We start from the raw sequence: 21,893 nt of genomic DNA, 5'->3' as shown, positions 1-21,893 counted from the left end.
ACAGAATAAAGGATCAAAATGTAATATGCGCGAAAAAGGGGGGACCAAAATGGTAAATACCCCGAAGCCCCAAAACGCAGTACAGCAGAGGGTCTAAATTGAAACAGAAATAAAAGCTTGTGGTTAAATTAAAAAAACAAAAAAGAACGAAACAAGGGTCAAATTGCAACGCGTTGCAAAGTCTGAGGGACTGCGCGTGCAATTATACCATTTAAAGAAAACACGCGGATCCTCCCCCCGGGTCGGGTCACCGCGCGGGTCAAGAGGGCCTCAAAACGGCGCCGTTTTATGACTTGTATAAATATAAAAAAATGCCCAAAAATATCATTTTCATCACTTTTCTAAAAAAACAGAGAGCTTTCTCTCTCTCAAGCCCCCAAGGCCGGCCAAGATCCGGCCGCTTCCGATCATCGGGCCACCCTCCGTCGACCACCGTGCACGGTGGTCGGAGGCACAAAATCGGATCTTTTTGGTCCCCTTCGAAGCCGATTGCCTCTAGACCACAGATCCATGGTGGAATGTCGAGAAAGATGAGCCCAAGATCCGAAAACGAGGAGAGACCGCTCGTCTCCTCCTCCACCGGCGACGACGAAGACGGGCTCCGACGCCGGCCTTCGAAACAAATAGGTACTTTTCTTTCCCCTTTTTCTTTTGTTTTAAAGAGTAGTGTAACAAACAAAAATAAATAAAGAAAAAAGGAAAATAGAAAACGCTAGAACAGAAAAGAAAAAATGGAAATCTACCTTTTCAATTTTTTTTCTTTTTATTAAGTTGTTTTTTTTCCAAGGAAGACCCCTGTTACATTTTCTTTGTATCTTTATATAGCCGATTACAATACATTTTTATCTATTTCTATTATTTTGCACTGTTTTTTCCTCTGCTTTGCGTGCTGTCCTTGCAGGTAATTGATGGGAGTAGCTGGTGGCGTCGGTGGCAGAAACTAGAGCGGCAGTAGACGTTAGGAGCCCCCAGGGACGTGCGGCGCCTTAGCTAGGGTTTCAGAAAAGCTGAAACCCTAGTCTGACTTTTGTTGGGCCTTGCTGTAATGGGCTTGTTTGGATTTGGGCTTGTAATGGGGCTGTTTGGGTAGATTTAGTTTGGGTTTAATTAATTTGATCCTTGGGTCTCTGCTTGTTGGGCCCGGGCATAAATTAGGTTGTACAACTGCCCCTCTTTGTTTGTTATCGTGTAACGATAACAGAGCAAAGACTAAGAAAGACTAATTTTGCCCGGTCTCGCCGAGTCTTGACTTCTTAGTGCTTCTATTCAAGTGGCTTCATTCCAGTCCACTGTCTTGTCGCTTCAATCCATTGCACTTTAGGGATGTCTGACTTGTATCTTCAATCTACTCTGTTTACAACTTTAGGGGGACGAGATTCATGGTTTTAAGTCTACTCCACTATAACGTCAGGGAGATAAGACTGGCTATGATAGATTTAATCCAACCTACTGCAACTTCAAAGGTATAGGCATTGGCGCTTCGGCCCACTCCACAACGTCGGGGAGATAGAATTACTGGCTTCAATGTACTCCACTATAGTCACAGGGAGGTAAAATCTGCCATATTCAATGTGCTCCACTTTGGGAGATAAGATCTGAAACGATCTACTCTACTGTAACCTCAAAGAAATAAGATCCTTTATTTTAATCCGCTCCATTATAATCTCAGGGAGATAGGATTACTAGCTTCAATCTGCTCCGCTGTAATCTCAGGGAGATAAGATCTGAAATTCTTCAGTCTGTTCCACTGTAATCTCAGGGAAATAGGACCTGGTGCGATCTACTCTACTGTAACTTCAGAGAGATAAGATCCTTTATTCTAATCCGCTCCACTGTAATCTCAGAGAGATAGGATTACTAGCTTCAATCTGCTCCGCGGTAATCTCAGGGAGATAAGATTTGAAATTCTTCGGTCTGTTCCACTGTAATCTCAGGGGAATAAGACCTAGTGCGATCTACTCTACTGTAACTTCAGAGAGATAAGATCCTTGGTTTTAATCCGCTCCACTGTAATCTCAGGGAGATAGGATTACCAGCTTCAATCTACTCCGCTGTAATCTCAGGGAGATAAGATCTGAAATTCTTCGATCTACTTCGTTGTCGATGCAGGAAGGCAAGATCTTCTATCTTTGATCTGCTTCGCAGTCAGCAGGATCTGATGTCTTCATTGATCTGTTCTCTAGGGAAGATGACCTGTATAATGAACCTGATTATGCCTAATGATTAGGATGGCATGATCTAAATGAATCAAATGCTCCTAACTAGACATGTGTGAATGGTGTTTGCATGATGTAAAATTTTATTTTTTTCGAGAATGATCCCGCTTAGGTTGTCATTACTCGAAGTTTATTAAGGCTTTGTGACTAACGTGCTACGACGCCTTCTTGCTTGACTGGCTTTTCTGAAGAAACATTTAGCCAGGTTGCCCCTACTGTGAACCTTGAAGTTTAATCCATTGGGGTGCTAAATTTTGTACCATCATTCTCCCACTGTAATCCAAGGGTAGAAATATGTGGCTTTTCCTCAATCTTCTCCTATCACTATCCGAGGATACATGACCTGAATCGTTCTAGCTTCCCACACCATTCTCAAGGTGTCGTACTCATGTGCAAATGAAGGATCTCTTCTCCGAGGTAACCTCTTCCTATTGCCTGATAATCATTGCTTGCTTATTTATTTAGCTTTGTCATTAACATAACATCTTGTCATTTTGTTCAATCAATGCATTTGACGACAAAATCCAAAGAGAGAGTCCAAACTTGGACTCTTCCTTCTCAAATTTCCAACCTTTAAAATTGGCGTGTTCTAAACAATAGTCCTGTTTCAGGTTCCTATATTATTTAGAACTTTTCAGAGTAATATGCAAAACTTCCTTTGTGAACGTTTTATTAGTCCATTAATCATTATTCCAATGCAACATGTTTGCAAAAAGGTCATAACAATGGATAAGAATAAAGTCGGTTCTGATCATAACTCAAATAAAACATCAAAGATGGCGAAAGAAAGGCAACAAAGAAGTGGATTGAGAATGTGTGTTTTCACAAAAAGAAAGGAAGAAGAAAGAAAATAAAAGAATGTATTTTCAAGAATACATATAAGAACTAGGTGCCCCAGTTATCGCAGCTTGAGTTTCTCTGTACAAACTTTCCGAAGACCCTTCTGAGTTTGACAGGTGTTCAGGAGATCTGCAATACTCTGTCAATGTTTCAAGACGTTGCATATCCTTTCTTGTTGGTTCAAGTAAAGCAAGATCATCATATCCCCCGATCAAAATTTGATCCGCTCAAATCTGATGTTCCAATCCTGCCCAATACTTGAGTCGCCCTTTTCGGGTTTTCGACTTAAGCCCTCTTTGGTCTCAAAGTGCCCTTTACGGGTTTTCACCTTAGCCTCTCCAAAGTTTTTTTTTTTTTTTTTTTTTTTTTTTTTTTTTTTTTTTTTTTTTTTTTTTTTTTTTTTAGGAAGCAAAGCGCCTTCACGGTTTTCACTTTGTTCCCCTTTCTTTCAAGTGAAGTACTTCTTGACGGAGTCTGCGTTTACAGGATTTGGTAAACTTTTGCCATCCATCTCGCATAGGATCAAAGCTCCACCAGAAAAGGCCTTCTTTACAACATAAGGGCCTTCCCAATTTGGCATCCATTTTCCTCTAAAATCTCTTTGCATAGGAAGAATCTTTTTTAGTACCAAGTCCCCTTCACGAAATTCTCGGGGGCGAACCTTTTTATTATAGGCTCGCATCATTCGTTTCTGGTACATTTGCCCATGGTGAATAGCTCTTAGCCTCTTTTCCTCTATTAGGTTCAACTGATCGTACCGAGATTGGATCCAATCGGCTTTATCCAACTGTAGCTCAGATAACACCCGTAAGAAGGGATTTCAACTTCAATGGGTAATACTGCCTCCATTCCATAAACCAGAGAAAAAGGCGTTGCCCCAGTAGAAGTTCTAACAGATGTTCGATAGGCAAGGAGAGCAAATGATAATTTCTCATGCCAATCCTTGTAGGTCTCAGTCATTTTCCCCACAATTCTTTTAATGTTTTTATTGGCCGCCTCCACTGCACCATTCATTTTTGGACGATACGGCGATGAGTTATGATGCTTAATTTTAAATTTGCTACAAACTTCAGCTATTGTGCTATTATTCAAGTTCATCGCATTGTCGGATATGATCCTCTCAGGCATTCCATATCGACAAATGATCTCCTTCTTCAAGAATTTGCTGACTACTGCTTTCGTGACATTTGCATATGAAGCAGCCTCCACCCACTTGGTAAAGTAATCAATTACTACGAAGATGAAGCGATGCCCATTAGAAGCCTTTGGTGATATTGGCCCAATAACATCCATACCCCACATGGAAAACGGCCAAGGAGAGGTCATGACGTGAAGAGGTGAAGGAGGCGCGTGTATTTTGTCTCCGTAAATTTGGCATTTGTGGCACTTCCTGGCATGATCAATACAATCTCCTTCCATGGTGGGCCAATAGTACCCAAATCTCATGATCTGTCTGGCCATCGTGAAACCACTGGCGTGCGTCCCACAAATACCCTCATGGACTTCTTCCAAAATTTTCTTGGCTTCCACAGCGTCCACACATCTCAACAGTACTTGATCCTTCCTTCTTTTATATAACACTTCTCCATCTAAGACATATTCAATGGCTATCTTTCTCAGAGTTCTTTTGTCATTCTCTGTCGCTTGATCAGGGTATTCCCGATTCTTCACATATTGTAGGATACTCTGATACCAAGGACAATCATCTTTTCCCTCCTCCTCAATATTGCAGCAATTAGCCGGGGTCTCAGAGATACTCATCTGAACAGGCCTCATTGCCTCAAGTCTATTCACCTGAATCATCGAAGCTAGAGTAGCTAAGCATCAGCCATTTGTTTTCCTCCCGTGGGAGGTAATAGAAGGTGATATCGTCAAACTCCTCAGCCAATTCAAGAACTAGTTTTCTATAACCGATTAGCTTAGGATCTCTAGTCTCCCACTCCCCTTTGAGTTGGTATATCACCAACGCTGAATCCCCGTATACTCTCAGTACTTTGATGTTCCGTTCAATGGCTGCACGAATGCCCATAATACATGCTTCATATTCCGCCATGTTATTTGTACAATCGAAGTCCAACTTGCTAGCAACAGGATAATGATCTCCACTTGGGGATACCAAAACTGCCCCAACTCCATTACCCGTAGCATTTGAAGCTCCATCAAAATTTAACTTCCATACGCGATCCATTTGAGGATTTTCTTCAGTATTCGCCACATACATCAAGTCCTCGTTTGGAAAATCGAAATTCAAAGATTATAGTCCTCCAAGGCTCTACTAGCTAGGAAATCGGCTATTGCACTTCCCTTTATGGCCTTCTGACTGACATATACTATATCAAATTCTGAGAGCAAGATCTGCCATCTAGCCATTCTCCCGTTCAAAGCAGTCGATTCCATCATATACTTTAAAGGATCTAACTTTGAAATCAGCCAAGTCGTGTGATACAACATATACTGCCTCAGTCTTCGGGTTGCCCAGATTAGAGCACAACACAACTTCTCAATTGATGAGTACCTCATTTCGCAATCGGTAAATTTCTTACTGAGGTAGTATATTGCCCTTTCTTTCTTTCCTGTCTCATCATGTTGGCCCAATACCATCCCATGGAATTCTCCAACACTGTTAGATACAATATCAATGGCCTATCTGGACTTGGAGGTGATAAGACTGGGGTATTAGCCAAGTACTGCTTTATCTTATCGAAAGCCCTCTGACACTCTTCATCTCATTCACCCGGATTATGTTTCTTTAAGAGCCGGAATACTGGATCACATTTCTCTGTCAGTTGTGAGATGAACCGAGCAATGTAATTCAGCCTCCCTAGGAAACCTCGAACCTCCTTCTGAGTGCGCGGGGGAGGTAAATCTCGTATTGCCTTTACTTTGTCTGGGTCAACCTCGATCCCCTTTTTGCTAACTATGAAGCCTAATAACTTCCCTGATCTGGCTCCAAACGTGCATTTGGCCGGGTTAAGCTTGAGCTGAAATTTCTTTAATCTCAAAAATAACCTTTTCAAGACCTGAACATGCTCTTCTTCCGTTCTAGACTTCGCGATCATATCGTCAACATAGACTTCGATCTCCTTGTGCATCATGTCGTGAAACAAAGTCACCATAGCTCTTTGATATGTTGCTCCCGCATTCTTCAATCCGAAGGGCATTACCTTGTAACAGAATGTTCCCCATAAGGTAATAAATGTGGTTTTCCTCATGTCTCCAGGATGCATCTTTATTTGATTGTATCCAGAGAAACCATCCATGAAAGAAAACAATGAATAGCCCGCCGTGTTATCTACCAAAGTATCAATGTGAGGCAGTGGAAAGTTGTCCTTTGGGCTAGCCTTGTTCAAATCCCTATAATCCACACACATTCGTACCTTTCCATCTTTTTTGGGAACAGGGACAATGTTGGCTACCCAATCCGAATACTTGACCTCTTGTAAGAATCCAGTGTCGAATTGTCTTTTGACTTCTTCTCTTATTTTCAACACAATGTCAGGTCTCATTCTCCTGAGCTTCTGTTGAACGGGTTTACAATCCTCCTTTATGGGCAGACGATGCACCACAATGTTAGTACTTAGCCCAGGCATATCTTGGTACGACCACGCGAAAACATCTTTGAACTCTCGGAGCAAATTAATGAGGTCTTGCCTTGTCTTTGCGGTGATTTCAGTTCCAATTTTCACCTCCTTTCCATCCTCTAGGCTCACTATTTCTAATGATTCCCTATGAGGTAGGATATGCTTATCCTCTTGTTCCACCATTCTTAACAAGTCCGGAGATGCATCATAATCTTCGTCATTTTCAAAGTCTGGGATCCCTCTGAACACACTTCTTACTCAAAAATAGGCTCCGTGTTTGAGGCAGCGTCACTCATGTTATTGATATCTGAAGACCTATGAGGGCATATCAAAGAATATACCAAGAATATAAATTTATGAATATGTTTGTGCAAAAAATTACAAATGAAAGAATTATTTGTAAGACAATCAACCAAATGAAAAATATAAAAGGAAAAAAAAGTGACTGATCGAGATGAACGTAGACACGTATTTCATTAAAATAATGATACTTAGGCCCAATGCCTATTTCACAAAAGATTTCATATCGTTTCTAGGCCAACAAATAACAGGAATGTTTTGAGCATTACTCTGAATAAGCCCTAAAGACTACAGGGATTTCTTCAGCAGTCCAATTGTTTAGCTCGCTTCCAGGCTCATAAGGGCAGATCTTCCAACAAGGCCCTCCTTTCCGTTGCTTCTATGGCGTTGGTATAAACATTTTCCAACATTCCTCCCATGCCGCTACCGGACACTCCACATTCAGAATGAATAAATCCTCCCGACACAAAAGATGTAGATATGTGGGGAAAGGTTAAAGGCTCACATTAGCTTCATGTCCATTCAAACGCGCCCTTCTTCTCTCTTGTCTCTTCTCTACTTCTTTCTTCTTCTGCTTCATGTCTGGCTGTACCCTAAACCAAATCTATCAAACTTTCCTTCGGCATTGGTGCCTCAATCCTTCCCTGAAGATATTTTCCCAATCCTTTCCCGGGTAAGGCTCCTCTTCCTACATCAATCGCAATCCCATCTCAGTGGTCCTGGATATTTTCGGTACTGGAATTCTATTTCCCTCCGCAATAAACATCGCGTTCACAAATTCTAACGACCGAAAAGAACATTCTAGTGCCTCATCGTTGATGTCCACATAAGGTGCATCGCTAGTCATCATTGCGATAATATCCTCCTCTGCATCTATTGTTACCAACCGATCCTCCGATACCAACTTCACCTTCTGATGTAATGATGAAGGTACTGCCCCTGCTGAGTGTATCCACGGTCTCCCCAATAGACAGTTGTAGGAGGGTTTAATATCCATTACCAAGAAATCCACCTCATAAGTGACTGGGCCAATCCTTAATGGTACCTCAATTCTCCCCATAACCTCCTTTTTTGTTCCATCAAATGCCCTTACTATGCTCTGGCATGCTTTCATGTGCGAACTGTCTATTGGTAATCGACTAAGAGTGGACAAAGGCAATACGTTTAGTGTAGATCCATTATCAACCAAGGCCCCCGGGAGTGTGTACCCTTTGCATCGGACAGTAACATGCAGGGCTTTAGTAGAACCTCTTCCTCCGGATGGTATTTCATCATCATTGAAGAAGATAAAATTGTCAGCACCAATATTGTTGATCAACCGATCCAGCTTGTTTACCAAAATATCGTCAGCCACATATGTTTCGTTTAGCACCTTTAAAAGTGCATTCCGATGTACTTCTGAGTTTAAGAGTAAAGCTAATACAGAAAGGCGGGCTGGCTGTTTGTGCAGTTGCTCCACAACACTGTATTCACTGTGTTTCAAAAACTTTAAAAACTCCTTTGCCTCCTCTTCTTTTATTGGTTCATTTACCAATGGCTCAACTTCTACTGCTTTCCCTTTCCTCTGTTCTTTCTTCCAATTCTCTTCCCTGGACGACTCTGCTTGAGCGTCATATCTTTTTCCATTGCGCGTGTAAGAACCTATTTCCTGATTTCTTTCTGCTTCTTTTCCCAAAATGGTCACATTACACCCGTAATTCTACGGTACCATTTTGTTATCCCTATAAGAGAAATTTGATGGTTTCTGGATTACAATTTTCGGTGTTACCTGAGCCCTAACCTCATTACCCTTAGGGCGTGAGATAATGACCACAGGATGATTTATTTTTGGAGCCTTTGTTCCCAACTCTGTCGCGCATATGCTCCTCATTTCTTTCACATCTTCGTAAAACCTCATCTCCTTGTTATCCATCATGCTTTGAACCAAAGCCTTGAATCCTTCACATTCTTGGATTTCATGCCCTGTTTTATGGTGAAATTCACAATAATTTCCCATCTCATACCCTTCCTCAGAATCTGAAATAACCAACCCTCTTTTCGCCATTTCTTTCCAGACCCGTTTCAATAGAGTTTTTATTTCAGCAATGTCAGTCTTGAATTCTTCTCCCATACCTTCGCTAACCATATTCACCCCCTTATCTGCGTGATTAGGTAACGGATTCTTTGCGTTAGGTGAGTCGTCAAGTTTGACAACACCTAAATTGATAAGTCCTTCTACTACCTTCTTGAAGGCCGTACAATTTTCTATCGAGTGCCCGAAATTCCCGCATGATAATCACATTGCGCGTTCGTATCATACCATTTTGGTTACGGGGGTTGTAGGGGACTCAAGTAACGAGGAGCAACAACATGTGCATCGAATAAAGTCTGATACAACTCCTTGTATGACATGGGATTGGCGTGAATTGGGGCTTTTCAGTAGTTTGCCTAGCTCCCGATTCTTGTCTTGATGATCCCTGTTGATTAGCAACCACTTTCTTTGGTTGATTCACGGTAATTGACCTACCATAAGCATTCACATTATTCACTTCATTTTCTCTTTTCCTCGGGGGTGCCCTCCTATTATTTTCTCCTCCATCTATTTTTCCACTTTTAATGGCATGCTCAATCATTTCACCATTCATGATTATATCTGAGAAATTTTTTGAAGCGCTTCCCAACATGTGAGTGATGAACGGGGCTTTCAAAGTATTAATAAAAAGCGTCGTCATCTCTTTTTCCAAAAGCGGTGGTTGCACCTGAACCGCCACCTCTCGCCACCTCTGCGCATATTGTCTGAAGCTTTCGTTCGATTTCTTCTCTAAATTTTGCAGAGTTATCCTGTCAGGCATCATTTCTGAGACATGATTGTATTGTCTCAGGAAAGCCTGTGCTAAATCCCTCCAAGTAGCAATTTTAGCTCGGCTCAGCTGATTGTACCACTTTGACGCCGCTCCCGTAAGACTTTCCTGAAAGCAATGTATTAATAATTGATCATTATTAATATGCCCCGTCATTCTTCTACAAAACATAGTAATATGGGATCCTGGGCAACTAGTCCCGTTGTATTTCTCGAATTCCGGCATCTTAAATTTGTAAGGGAGCACCAAGTCCGGAACCAAGCTCAGATCCTTTGCATCTATTCTATAGCTTTCGATGCTTTCTATTGCCCTAAACTTCTCTTCTATCCATTTCCATTTCTCCTCAAATTGTTTTGGAAATTCCTCCTTCGCCTTGTCCTTTTCAACCATCTCGTCAAGATCTGGGACAGTAATATTATTCGGGCTATCACCGGGATTAAGGCCCGCTCCGGGTTGAAAATTCATTGGGATTGAAGCATCGCCTTGGAACTGCTGGGGCCTAACTGACACAGAGGGTCTCCGCGGATGCAGCTCAGTCTGTACTTGCGCATGCGGAGGCGTGAAACTTGGAGGATAAAGTGGTTCACCATTGTTTTCTTCTTCACTAACAATCACAGGACCTTTACCCTTATCTACTCCCTTCAATAATTGCGTCATCTTAGCCACCAGATCATTTTGGGACTCCTCCATCTTTTGCACCATGTCACGCTGAATCTTTTCTATTTGCTCTTTCATTTGCGCCTGCAACTGGTCTTGCATTTCTCTTTGAAGTCGCTCTAGCTTCTCCAACCTTTGGTCCATAATTTTTGCCTTAGCTCGGGTGCCGTAACTTTGTTGGTTTTCCAGGTTAACTGAAATGATTTTATTCGATTAGGTTTTTAATGGTCATTAATGCATATGATGTGATGCAATGCATGAAAAGAATGCAAAGAAAAAGAGGCACTGATTCTAATTCGACTTCATTAGAAAACTTTACTAGATAAAGAGTTTCTTTACATAAAATAGACTACATATATGGCTTTGCCCTCACACTCAAAGCCTTAACCTTTCTAAGAAGCCAAGCTAATTCTCGGCCCCTGTCCGACTCTGACTCATACTTCAAACTTAATAGATCAGCCTGAACCGCTAGAGTTTGCAGATGATCAGCTACTTCGCGCACTTGAGTCACCGCCTCTCCCATAATATAATCTCTTTCTCTAATCTGCTCTTGAGACCGACGGAATTGTCTTTGCCACTGCTCATTATTTTCTTCCAGAAGCTCTATCCAGATTTCACTATTTTGCAATGCATTCTCTAGCCCTCCTATTTGTCTTTTTAATTCTTCAATTTTGTCTAAGCTCGCCCTTAATTCAACCGTAGCATTACGATTACAGTACTGGTGAAGTGGTCTTTCTAGTTCAGTTATCCGGACCTTCAACTCCGTCTTCTCGTCTTGGCAAACTAGTAGACTCTTTCCCAAGGCGACTTCTCGAGCCCGAGTATCCTGAAATTTCTTTTCCCATTGATTAGCTTTCATCTTTTCCTCCTGAATTTCTTATCGCCATTGTTCTGGCGTTTTACCCAAGCCAGCAGCTCTTACCGACCTACGCAACTTCTTGTAATCTGTCTTTAGGCTGTCCAAATCTTCTTCTGCTTTGTTCTTTCCTTTTCTCAATTTATCGGCCTCTAATCTTTGAATGTCCACATCCAGTCCTAACTGCATTTTTTCTTCCTCTAGTTGTTCTATTTTCTTCCCCAATTCTAAACTCCTTTTTTCAAATTCTTGTTTGATGATTTCTATCTCCGAAGGCAAAACTTGTAAGTGTTCCTCTAAAGATCGAGCAGTTTCTGAATTTGACGTCGGGATGTTGTCGTTGATCCGTTGATCACGCCACCGACTATACTCGGGGGTAATTGTCAGACCCACGGCTAAGATCTTCATTCGACGAGTTTGGTTCCAGGCACTAGATATTTCTCGAACCTTCTTCTTGTAATTGTCCTCCCTATAGGAAAAATCATAATAAGCCAACCCCTGCGTTGCTGGTATGAATTGTCGTGATCTGTACTGTCTTGATATGAGTAGAGGAGCATATCCGATAGCTCCCCATATCCCGAGCAGCGGAACCCAGTCAAAATCTCCACATTGGTACAATATCTCATCAGGAATTAACCAAGGAGCCCTCCATTCAATATATTCATCCTGGAGATTCTGGAGTATCTCTATCCATTTTCCTTCTGAAATATCATCCCGTCTTGGCGTGGCCACCAATTCTCCTAGAGGGGAGTAGCTATCAGAGAATACTCGATAAGAAACCTTTTCGACTTTCCAGAAGTGGCTATGGAACCATGCCAATAAGAGCTGCGCGCATCCAATAAACCTTCCCTCTCCTGCTTTTCGACACGCATTCAAGGATCTAAAAGTTTCAGCGAGTATTGCCGGAACCGGTGTAACCCCTTTACTAAGCCGATCAAACAAATCAGATACAGCCTCGTCTATGTGTCCTAAAGCTCTGGGGAAAACCACTAGTCCATAGATACCTAAAGCGAAGACATCGACCATTTTCTTTAAGTCAGGATGTACAAGCACCAAGTCTCGCAAACTTTTCCAAGGAACACATTTACTGTCGCCCTTCTGTTGGATCCGGGCAGCGACCCACTGTTCGCTCATCCCAGTGATGTTCATTAATTTCTTTAACAACGGAGGGACACAAGCAGCTCTGGAATAAGCCTTGTCGACTTGAATCTTTGGGCACCGAAGCAAGGTCGTATACTCCTCCACAGTAGGCGTCAAATCTACTTTCCCAAAAGTGAAACAACTATAGGCAGGATTCCAAAACTGAGCAAGGGCTCGGAATAAATACTTGTCTACTTTGACACTAAGCAGATAAGGTAGGTCACCATAGTTACAATAGAACAGCTGCTTGGCCTCGACATCCCATTGATCCCAGACTTCTTTCATTTCTCGAAGGTCATTCTGGATTACACTGATACGGGTAAAATCCCACAATTCTGACACGTACCCTTCGGTAAGACTATCGCCTTTCTCTCGTTGTGTCGCTTCAGCCCATATTCGCACAGCCGCATTATCCTCTACTTTATCAACAAACCCCTTTTCCATGATAAGCTTTCTACCAAGAAACTGAACGTAAATCGATACCTCTTTTAGAATAAAGATGCCATGCAATCACAAACAAAGTAAATTAGCATTAAACACAGAATAAGATTTAAAATAAGCGACAATAAATACAACATTCATTTAAGCACTAAAATTTGGAGTAGCTCTACCTAGGTCAGTTCCTATGGCTCATTACATGTGGTTTGGTTCTAAAGTAGGGTACCTGAACCAGCAGATTCCTCGATCCTCACCCATTATAGGCTCATACGGACCGAGTTCGATTCAGGGGGACACATTTCCCTATGGCCATGCGGAGATGAAAATCTCACGAAGACATAGGTACGGATATATCCCGAAAGCGATTCACTATCCCATGCGGAGGTGAAAACCTCACGAAGGCGTAGCTTCTCACTCCCACTTAAAGGTGTGACCAACGGTCATGCAATGCAATGCGGAAAGATACCAAAATTTAAACAAACAGAGCAATTATAAACCCTAATGGTGATGATTATGATAAAGACAGATAAAATGCGATGAAAGGATCGTAATTTTAAACCGAAATTTCAATTTTTGACAAAAGACAAAAAGTAATCACCACGTGGCTTGACCCTCTTATCTTGTTTTGGTCCCCAGTGGAGTCGCCAAGCTGTTGACACCATTTTTTTGGATGAAAAACGGGGTCGACTTGGGTTTTGAAAATGAAAAAGGGAGTCGCCACCAATCCTTTTTGAGGTGTGATTGGGTCACCTGGGAAAAGGTTGTTTTTAATAAATAATTTGATTTTATTAAAACAACGGTTTTGGTCTACGAAATTTAGAAAATGGGTTCGGGAGTCGGTTACGTACGAGGAAGGATTAGCACCCTCGTAACGCCCAGAAATTGGTACCTAGTTGATTATCTAATGTCTTGATGTCGAAAATTGAGAACTTGGAAGAACTAAAAATACGATCCTTGTATTAAAATGAAAATTTTTGGAAAAAGGAATATATTTCACGTTAATCGAGAAAGAGAATCATATCCAGTAAGTTAGTATACGATATCTCAAATTCTCGATACGCGAATGAAAAATGCTTATTTAAAAGATATTTTAGCCATCTCGGATTTAAAAATGAGATCACGACCAGTAAGTTAGGACGTGATTTTTAATCCCGAGGTCGTCTAAAATTTGAGTTTAGAAAGATTCGTACATTTAGATTTATCGAGAGAATCGAAACCCAGTAAGTTAGGGCACGATTTTCTCGAATCCAAACACGAAATGCCATTTTAAAAAATAAATTTTGTTATATCGAGTAAAAATAAAGCACAAAATTATAGTGAAAGCAAATTACATTATTTATGCATGGCAAAATCATAATGAACATGAAAATATAAAAACGATGCAAGCTATAGCAATCAACATGAACGATCAAACTTACAACGTACAAAATAACAAAATAAAAAAACGAATAAAGTTAAATCATTCATTCAAAATAATAACAAAATGAAATAAATAAATAGCAAATACAATTAAGTATGAAAAGATATATATAGACATGTACTAAGATATGTGTATACATGAATTAACAAAATATATAAAGTATATTTATATAAGATAAATAAATATGCGTATATAAAAAATATGTACATATAGGTGTATAAAACTATGGAATACGAAGATAAAGGAATACATATAAAAAGTAAGTGTATATATATTGTAAAATAAAAGAAAAAGTATACATGTACAAACTAAAGTTTAAAACTAATGAAAATATACATATGTATACAAATAAATACGTTAATTTATATACATACTAAAAGTATATTGAAAATGTGTCTGTATATGCGGATTTAAAAAAATATATAAAAAAGGTGTATTTTAGACTATAAAGATTATATATAAATATGTATGTATTTATGAAAATGAAAATGTGTATATAGATATATATATAGGTACATAAGTTGTAAAATATATAAATATATATATATGTACCGGAAGTTTAAATAAAATCAATATAAATAAATAGGTAATAATAATAGTAATAATAATAATAATAGGACTAATTCAAAACGGGAACGAAACCTCAGGGCTGAAATCAAAAATAAAACAGAATAAATGATCAAAATGTAATATGCGCGAAAAAGGGGGGACCAAAATGGTAAATACCCCGAAGCCCCAAAACGCAGTACAGCAGAGGGTCTAAATTGAAACAGAAATAAAAGCTTGTGGTTAAATTAAAAAAACAAAAAAGAACGAAACAAGGGTCAAATTGCAACGCGTTGCAAAGTCTGAGGGACTGCGCGTGCAATTATACCATTTAAAGAAAACACGCGGATCCTCCCCCCGGGTCGGGTCACCGCGCGGGTCAAGAGGGCCTCAAAACGGCGCCGTTTTATGACTTGTATAAATATAAAAAAAATGCCCGAAAATATCATTTTCATCACTTTTCTAAAAAAACAGAGAGCTTTCTCTCTCTCAGCCCCCAAGGCCGGCCAAGATCCGACCGCTTCCGATCATCGGGCCACCCTCCGTCGACCACTGTGCACGGTGGTCGGAGGCACAAAATCGGATCTTTTTGGTCCCCTTCGAAGCCGATTGCCTCTAGACCACAGATCCATGGTGGAATGTCGAGAAAGATGAGCCCAAGATCCGAAAACGAGGAGAGACCGCTCGTCTCCTCCTCCACCGGCGACGACGAAGACGGGCTCCGATGCCGGCCTTCGAAACAAATAGGTACTTTTCTTTCCCCTTTTTCTTTTGTTTTAAAGAGTAGTGTAACAAACAAAAATAAATAAAGAAAAAAAGGAAAATAGAAAACGCCAGAACAGAAAAGAAAAAATGGAAATCTACCTTTTCAATTTTTCTTCTTTTTATTAAGTTGTTTTTTTTTCCAAGGAAGACCCCTGTTACATTTTCTTTGTATCTTTATATAGCCGATTACAATACATTTTTATCTATTTCTATTATTTTGCACTGTTTTTGCCTCTGCTTTGCGTGCTGTCCTTGCAGGTAATTGATGGGAGTAGCTGGTGGCGTCGGTGGCAGAAACTAGAGCGGCGGTAGACGTTAGGAGCCCCCAGGGACGTGCGGCGCCTTAGCTAGGGTTTCAGAAAAGCTGAAACCCTAGTTTGACTTTTGTTGGGCCTTGCTGTAATGGGCTTGTTTGGATTTGGGCTTGTAATGGGGCTGTTTGGGTAGATTTAGTTTGGGTTTAATTAATTTGATCCTTGGGTCTCTGCTTGTTGGGCCCAGGCATAAATTAGGCTGTACAAATACATATATAAAAACTATTATTATATATGAGATGAGATGAGATGATATGTCATTGTATAATATAGGAGGGCTAACTTTCAATTTTAAGAAAAGTATAGGAACTTATAGCATATAATAAATAATAATTAATATATTATGTATTACTATTATAGTATCTGATATAGTTTGCGTAATGTAATAATATATTTTAAAACTATTAATATATATAATTATTAATTGGTCCAAAATCAAACCTAAATTTATCAACCGCTTTGCTTGAATTGATTTCATTTGGTTCGTTTTAATAGCTAACTATAATAGATTATATACTATTATATAATATAATACTATAGTATATAATTATGACAAAAACTATTAATACATATATATAACTATTATTATATTATAAAATTATAATAAAAGATATAATATCAATAATTATGTTTGATTTAGTATATTACAATACATGTTTATAACTAGTAATAGAAAAATATTTTTTTAATAATAAAAGAGGGAAATGAGGTTACTTAAAAACAAACCAAAGCTCTCATGTCTAAAACACGATGTTCTTGCAATTGAGCTAAGAAATTACTGACAATGCATATAATATTATTAAAATATTTAATCTCTTAATAAATATTATTTTATTAAATTAGATTTTGATTTCGCCTTTAACTTTTATAAACTATATTTGGGTATTGGGTATAAATTTTTTCTTTTAGGCATGAGATTTAGGCTATAATTAATTATTTTGACTTTAGGTAATAATAAGTATATTATTTGAGTTTGGGTTTAATTTAATATATTTAGATTTTAGAACAAGTATTTTAAAAAATGAGTATTAGGTTTAAATTTAAGGTTTAAATATCACAAAGGTCAATGTACTCTTTTGAAATTTAATATTTAGTCTTATACTTTAATTTTGAAATATTGAGTTCTTGTACTTTTTTTATTTAACTTTGACGTTGTAATATCAAAGGTAAAATAACTTTTTAGCCTTCAACATTTATAATTTTTGTCAATTTGGTCCTTACCCTTTAAAAATACATGAAAATTTTAAAATTATTTTTTTCATATTTTAAATAAAAACATAAATTTTTTTAAAAATCATGATTTTTTAAAATAAAAAATTATGAAAATAATTAAAAACTATTTAAAATTCAAAAAACAAAAAAACAAAAAATATTTTAAAAATATAAAAAAATTCCAAAATTCAATATTATATAAACCAAACCTAACCGGACCAGCTAGCCACACTAGGAACTGATTAGTGTATCTATTCGGTGACAGGTAAAAAATCGATTAACCCACGAACCAGTATGGACTAATTGAACCGACCTAAAAAAATCAATTGAACCGACAATTAAATTAATTTCAATTCGGTCTAACCAGTTTGTTCCCAAAACGACCAATCTAACCGGTTCAAAGCAAATAAATAATTAAAAATAAAAAATATTAAAATCGGTTCAATTTCCATTTCAATTGATTTTTTTAGCCCGGTTCACAGATCAATCAATTTTTAAATTTTTTAAATGTTTTAGCCCTTAACATTTACAATTTTTTTTATCACTTTGGTTCATACCTTTTAAAGTACATAAATTAAAAAAAATAAAATTAATTTTTTATTATTTTAAACGAAAAACATAACATTTTTAAACAATTTTAATTTTTTTAAAATAATAATATCTATAAGAAAAATAAAAATTCTTTAAAATTCAAAAATAGAAAAATAGAAAAATATGAAAAAATTCAAAATTCAATGTTATCTAAACTAGATCGAACTGATTGGGTTAAGAATCAACTGGGTAACGGTTCGGTGAGAGGGTAAAAACTGGTTGACAAGAGAACCGATGTGGTCTAGATGAATCATGCTAAAAAATCAGTTAAACAATGAGTTGAATCAATGTTTATAATTTTTAGTATTTTTATTTTTTAATAAATTATTTACTTTGAACTGGTCAGGATAGTCATTTTGGGAACCAATTGGTTAAGCTATTTCGAAATTGGTTCAACTGAATCTTACCTCGATACAACCAGTCCGTATTGGTTCGTGAGTCAACCGGTTTTTGATCTCTCATCGGACCGATACCCTAACCGATTTTCAGTCCAACCAATTGGTATAGCCCAATTCAGCTAACATTGAATTTTAGAATTTTTTTATATTTTAAAATTATTTTTATATTTAAAAAAATTAATTTTTTTAAATTTTATGTTTTTATTTAAAATATGAAAAAAAAATACGAATAAGCTTGTGCTTGTTGGACATTAGCCCATTTATGGCAAAGAAAACCCAAACACGTTTTCTTTTTCTTGCCACACAATGACGAATTTTTGTCTGATTTTTGGCTCCCTCACCTCTCCAGCTCTCCTTGCAATTGAATGGCTGTGAAGAGACCACAGCAGAAGAACACAACCAACTTATATCCACCCAAGCTTTCATCTTTCAGATGCCTTAGCCTTGCTCTTCCCATCAAATTTTCGTTTTTCATTTTTATATTCTTAATTGTATGTCAATTTGTAGAAACTCCTGTCAGTTCAGGACTGAAGTCACTAAGTACTTGCAAAGACTAAGGAGCATCGATGAATCTATCATGAGATTGTAGTAAGATATTTCCTTGCTTCTTTAACTCTGGGTATTTCTTAATTCTATAAACTTTTTTTGTAAAAATGCAAGCTTTAAGTATCTGGCCATCACATGGTGGCTCTTTGGTAGTACCCCATTTGGATTTTGAGCATGGTTCTTCCTGTTTTGCATCTATTAAACCTAGAAGCAGGAAAAAATGGAGTCTTATTGACGGTAGAGGTCACAGTTTCTTATTGCTTTCAAGCTATGCAAGATTTAGTAGGAGTGAGACTTGTTGTAGGAACTTGAATTGTTGTTTGAGATTTGAATTCCTCTGTTGCTACTCTAAATTGAAAGTTGTCCTCTTCTGTGAGCCAAAGGGAGGTTCTTCTAGTGGGTTGGTTGCATCAGCTTGGGCATTGGAGCGACAAGAAACTGGGAATGAACTTGAGAGAGAAGGATCATACTCAAAGGATGATGATAATGGCAATGGGGATAGAAGTGAGGAAGTGGATATTAGTAGCGAGGGAGAAGTTGAGTTGGAGAGTGCAAGGATTGATGTTCGGGCACTGGCGCGCAGTTTACAGTTTGCTAAAACTGCAGATGACATAGAAAAGGTTCTCAAAGATATGGGTGAACTGCCTCTTCAAGTACATTCAAGCATGATTAGTGGTTTTGGAAGGGACAAATACATGGATGCTGCAATGTCCCTTGTTGAGTGGCTCAAGAGAAAGAAGAAAGAAAGTGGTGGAGGCATTGGCCCAAACCTTTTCATATACAACAGCTTATTGGGTGCAGTGAAACACTCCAAACAATTCGGTGAAATGGAGAAAATCTTGGATGATATGGCTGAGGAGGGGATCATTCCCAATATTGTTACTTATAATGTTTTGATGGCAATTTATGTGGAGCAAGGAGAAGCTACAAAGGCCCTAAATGTTCTTGAGGAAATTCAAGAGAAGGGCTTCAGTCCATCACCAGTGTCCTATTCTACTGCCTTATATGCTTATCGTAGAATGGAAGATGGGCATGGAGCTTTGAAGTTCTTTATTGAATTAAGAGAAAAATATGTGAAGGGAGACATTGGAAGAAATGCGGATGAAAATTGGGAATATGAGTTTGTTAAGCTTGAGAAATTCACAGTTCGTATTTGCCAACAAGTCATGCGGCGGTGGCTTGTTAAGGACGAAAATTTGAGCACCAATGTGCTGAAACTCCTGATAGATATGGACAATGTTGGGCTTAAACTTAGCAGGGAAGATTATGAGCGCCTTATATGGGCTTGTACCCGTGAAGAACATTATCTTGTTGCAAAAGAACTTTATAGCAGGATTAGAGAAAGCTTTTCAGAGATAAGCTTATCTGTGTGTAACCATTTGATTTGGGTAATGGGGAAGGCTAAGAAGTGGTGGGCTGCTTTGGAGATTTACGAGGATCTATTAGACAAGGGACCAAGTCCTAATAACATGTCCTATGAATTGGTTGTGTCTCACTTTAATATATTACTTTCAGCGGCCAGACAACGAGGAATATGGCGATGGGGTGTCAGGTTGCTTAATAAGATGGAAGAAAAAGGCCTTAAACCTGGCAGCAGGGAGTGGAATGCAGTCCTTGTGGCATGTTCCAAGGCTTCAGAAACTACTGCTGCTGTGCAGATATTTAGGAGAATGGTGGAGCAAGGGGAAAAGCCCACCATCATCTCGTATGGAGCATTGCTCAGTGCCCTCGAAAAGGGTAAACTCTATGATGAAGCCCTCAGGGTGTGGGATCATATGATAAAGGTTGGTGTTAAACCCAACTTGTACGCTTATACAATCATGGCTTCAATTTTCACTGGACAAGGAAATTTCAAAATGGTTAATGCAGTCTTTCAAGAGATGGCATCATCTGGTATTGAGCCGACGGTGGTGACGTACAATGCAATTATTAGTGGGTGTGCTCGGAATGGCATGAGCAGTGCAGCATATGAATGGTTTCACCGCATGAAAGTCCAGAACATCTCACCAAATGAGATCACATATGAGATGTTGATTGAGGCTCTGGCAAATGATGGTAAACCAAGGCTTGCATATGACTTGTACATGAGAGCTCAAAATGAAAGCCTTAACCTCTCCTCAAAGGCTTATGATGCTGTTGTGCAGTCATCTCAAGTTTATGGAGCAACTACTGACTTGAGTGTTTTGGGACCTAGGCCACCAGATACGAAGAAAGTTCAAATTAGAAAAAATTTGACTGAATTCTGTAACATAGCTGATTTTCCACGACGAAGTAAACCATTTGACAGGAAGGAAATTTACATCCCACCCAAACAAGGAAACCAATAAGCCTTTAGGTACTCTGTAGGATTGAAAGTTTTTACATGTTCAATGTTTGTACATTTGAATTTTCAGGTATAAATCAGAATGACATACCACAATTTAAAAGCTCATGTTTACATGTGTATTGTGCTAATATCTCTGCTTTCTGACTTCGGCACAATTCCGTTTTTACCTGTTTGATAATCGTACTGCATGAAGGAAAGATGCTATCCGTAAAAGGCGATATTTTAGATAATGGATTCCACCATTGTTAGATGCATTAAAGCAGTGACGATGGTGGTGGTTTATTTCTGTTCATAATCCCATAACACTGGTTTAATGGTACAGCCTAACATCCATTACATTATCTGCTAGCTGTCACATTTATAAAAAGGAGAATTTTAAATCCCGGGCTTATGCAGTAGTGACATTCAGTACGTCCAAGTTTGGATTTCAGCATCAGCAAACTATGGTCTCTTTTCTCCTACTTGCTATATATGCATCTTACATCTATCAAGTTCTGAAATTTTGGGATCATAATCTCTATAATTAGAACTATACAAGTGAGAAAGATGCAGGTTATGACATAGAACCCACTGAAAGCAAGAAATTTTCATAATTGTAGAAACATTATCATTTTTATCAACTTAAAGTGCAAGTGATACAGATGTCAAAAGGAAAATCATAATCATATATCTTAAACTATCGTCTTTAGGAGCTGGAAGATTAATTTAAGATAAAAAGATCAAAGTGATGATATCTACTGTTTTTCTTTTTTTGGTGGGAGTGCACTTTAGGATATCAGATATTATCGTCTACAGAAGTCGCATAAAGATTACATTTTAGATACGGGCTGTGTGCCCTTTTTGGAGGACTTCGATTACTATTTTTTAACTAAAAAAACAATAAAAAAAAATATTCAGAATACTAAAT

At 38.5% G+C, this 21,893-nt stretch overlaps 1 protein-coding gene across 1 annotated transcript; it reads left to right on the top strand.

Moving 5' to 3' along the window:
• Positions 1-18,394: 18,394 nt before the first annotated feature.
• Positions 18,395-21,091, top strand: LOC107898489 (protein LOW PHOTOSYNTHETIC EFFICIENCY 1, chloroplastic). The gene has a single exon (XM_016823953.2). It carries the CDS (start codon positions 18,768-18,770, stop codon positions 20,985-20,987), a length of 2,220 nt encoding a protein of 739 aa, XP_016679442.1. The 5' UTR covers positions 18,395-18,767; the 3' UTR covers positions 20,988-21,091.
• The last annotated feature ends 802 nt before the right edge of the window (positions 21,092-21,893 follow it).

The sequence above is a fragment of the Gossypium hirsutum genome, chromosome D04, assembly GCF_007990345.1.
Source record: "Gossypium hirsutum isolate 1008001.06 chromosome D04, Gossypium_hirsutum_v2.1, whole genome shotgun sequence".
Lineage (NCBI taxonomy): Eukaryota > Viridiplantae > Streptophyta > Magnoliopsida > Malvales > Malvaceae > Gossypium > Gossypium hirsutum.
The sequence above is the reverse complement of the archived record's forward strand: the minus strand, read 5'-3'. Positions and strand labels throughout refer to the sequence as shown.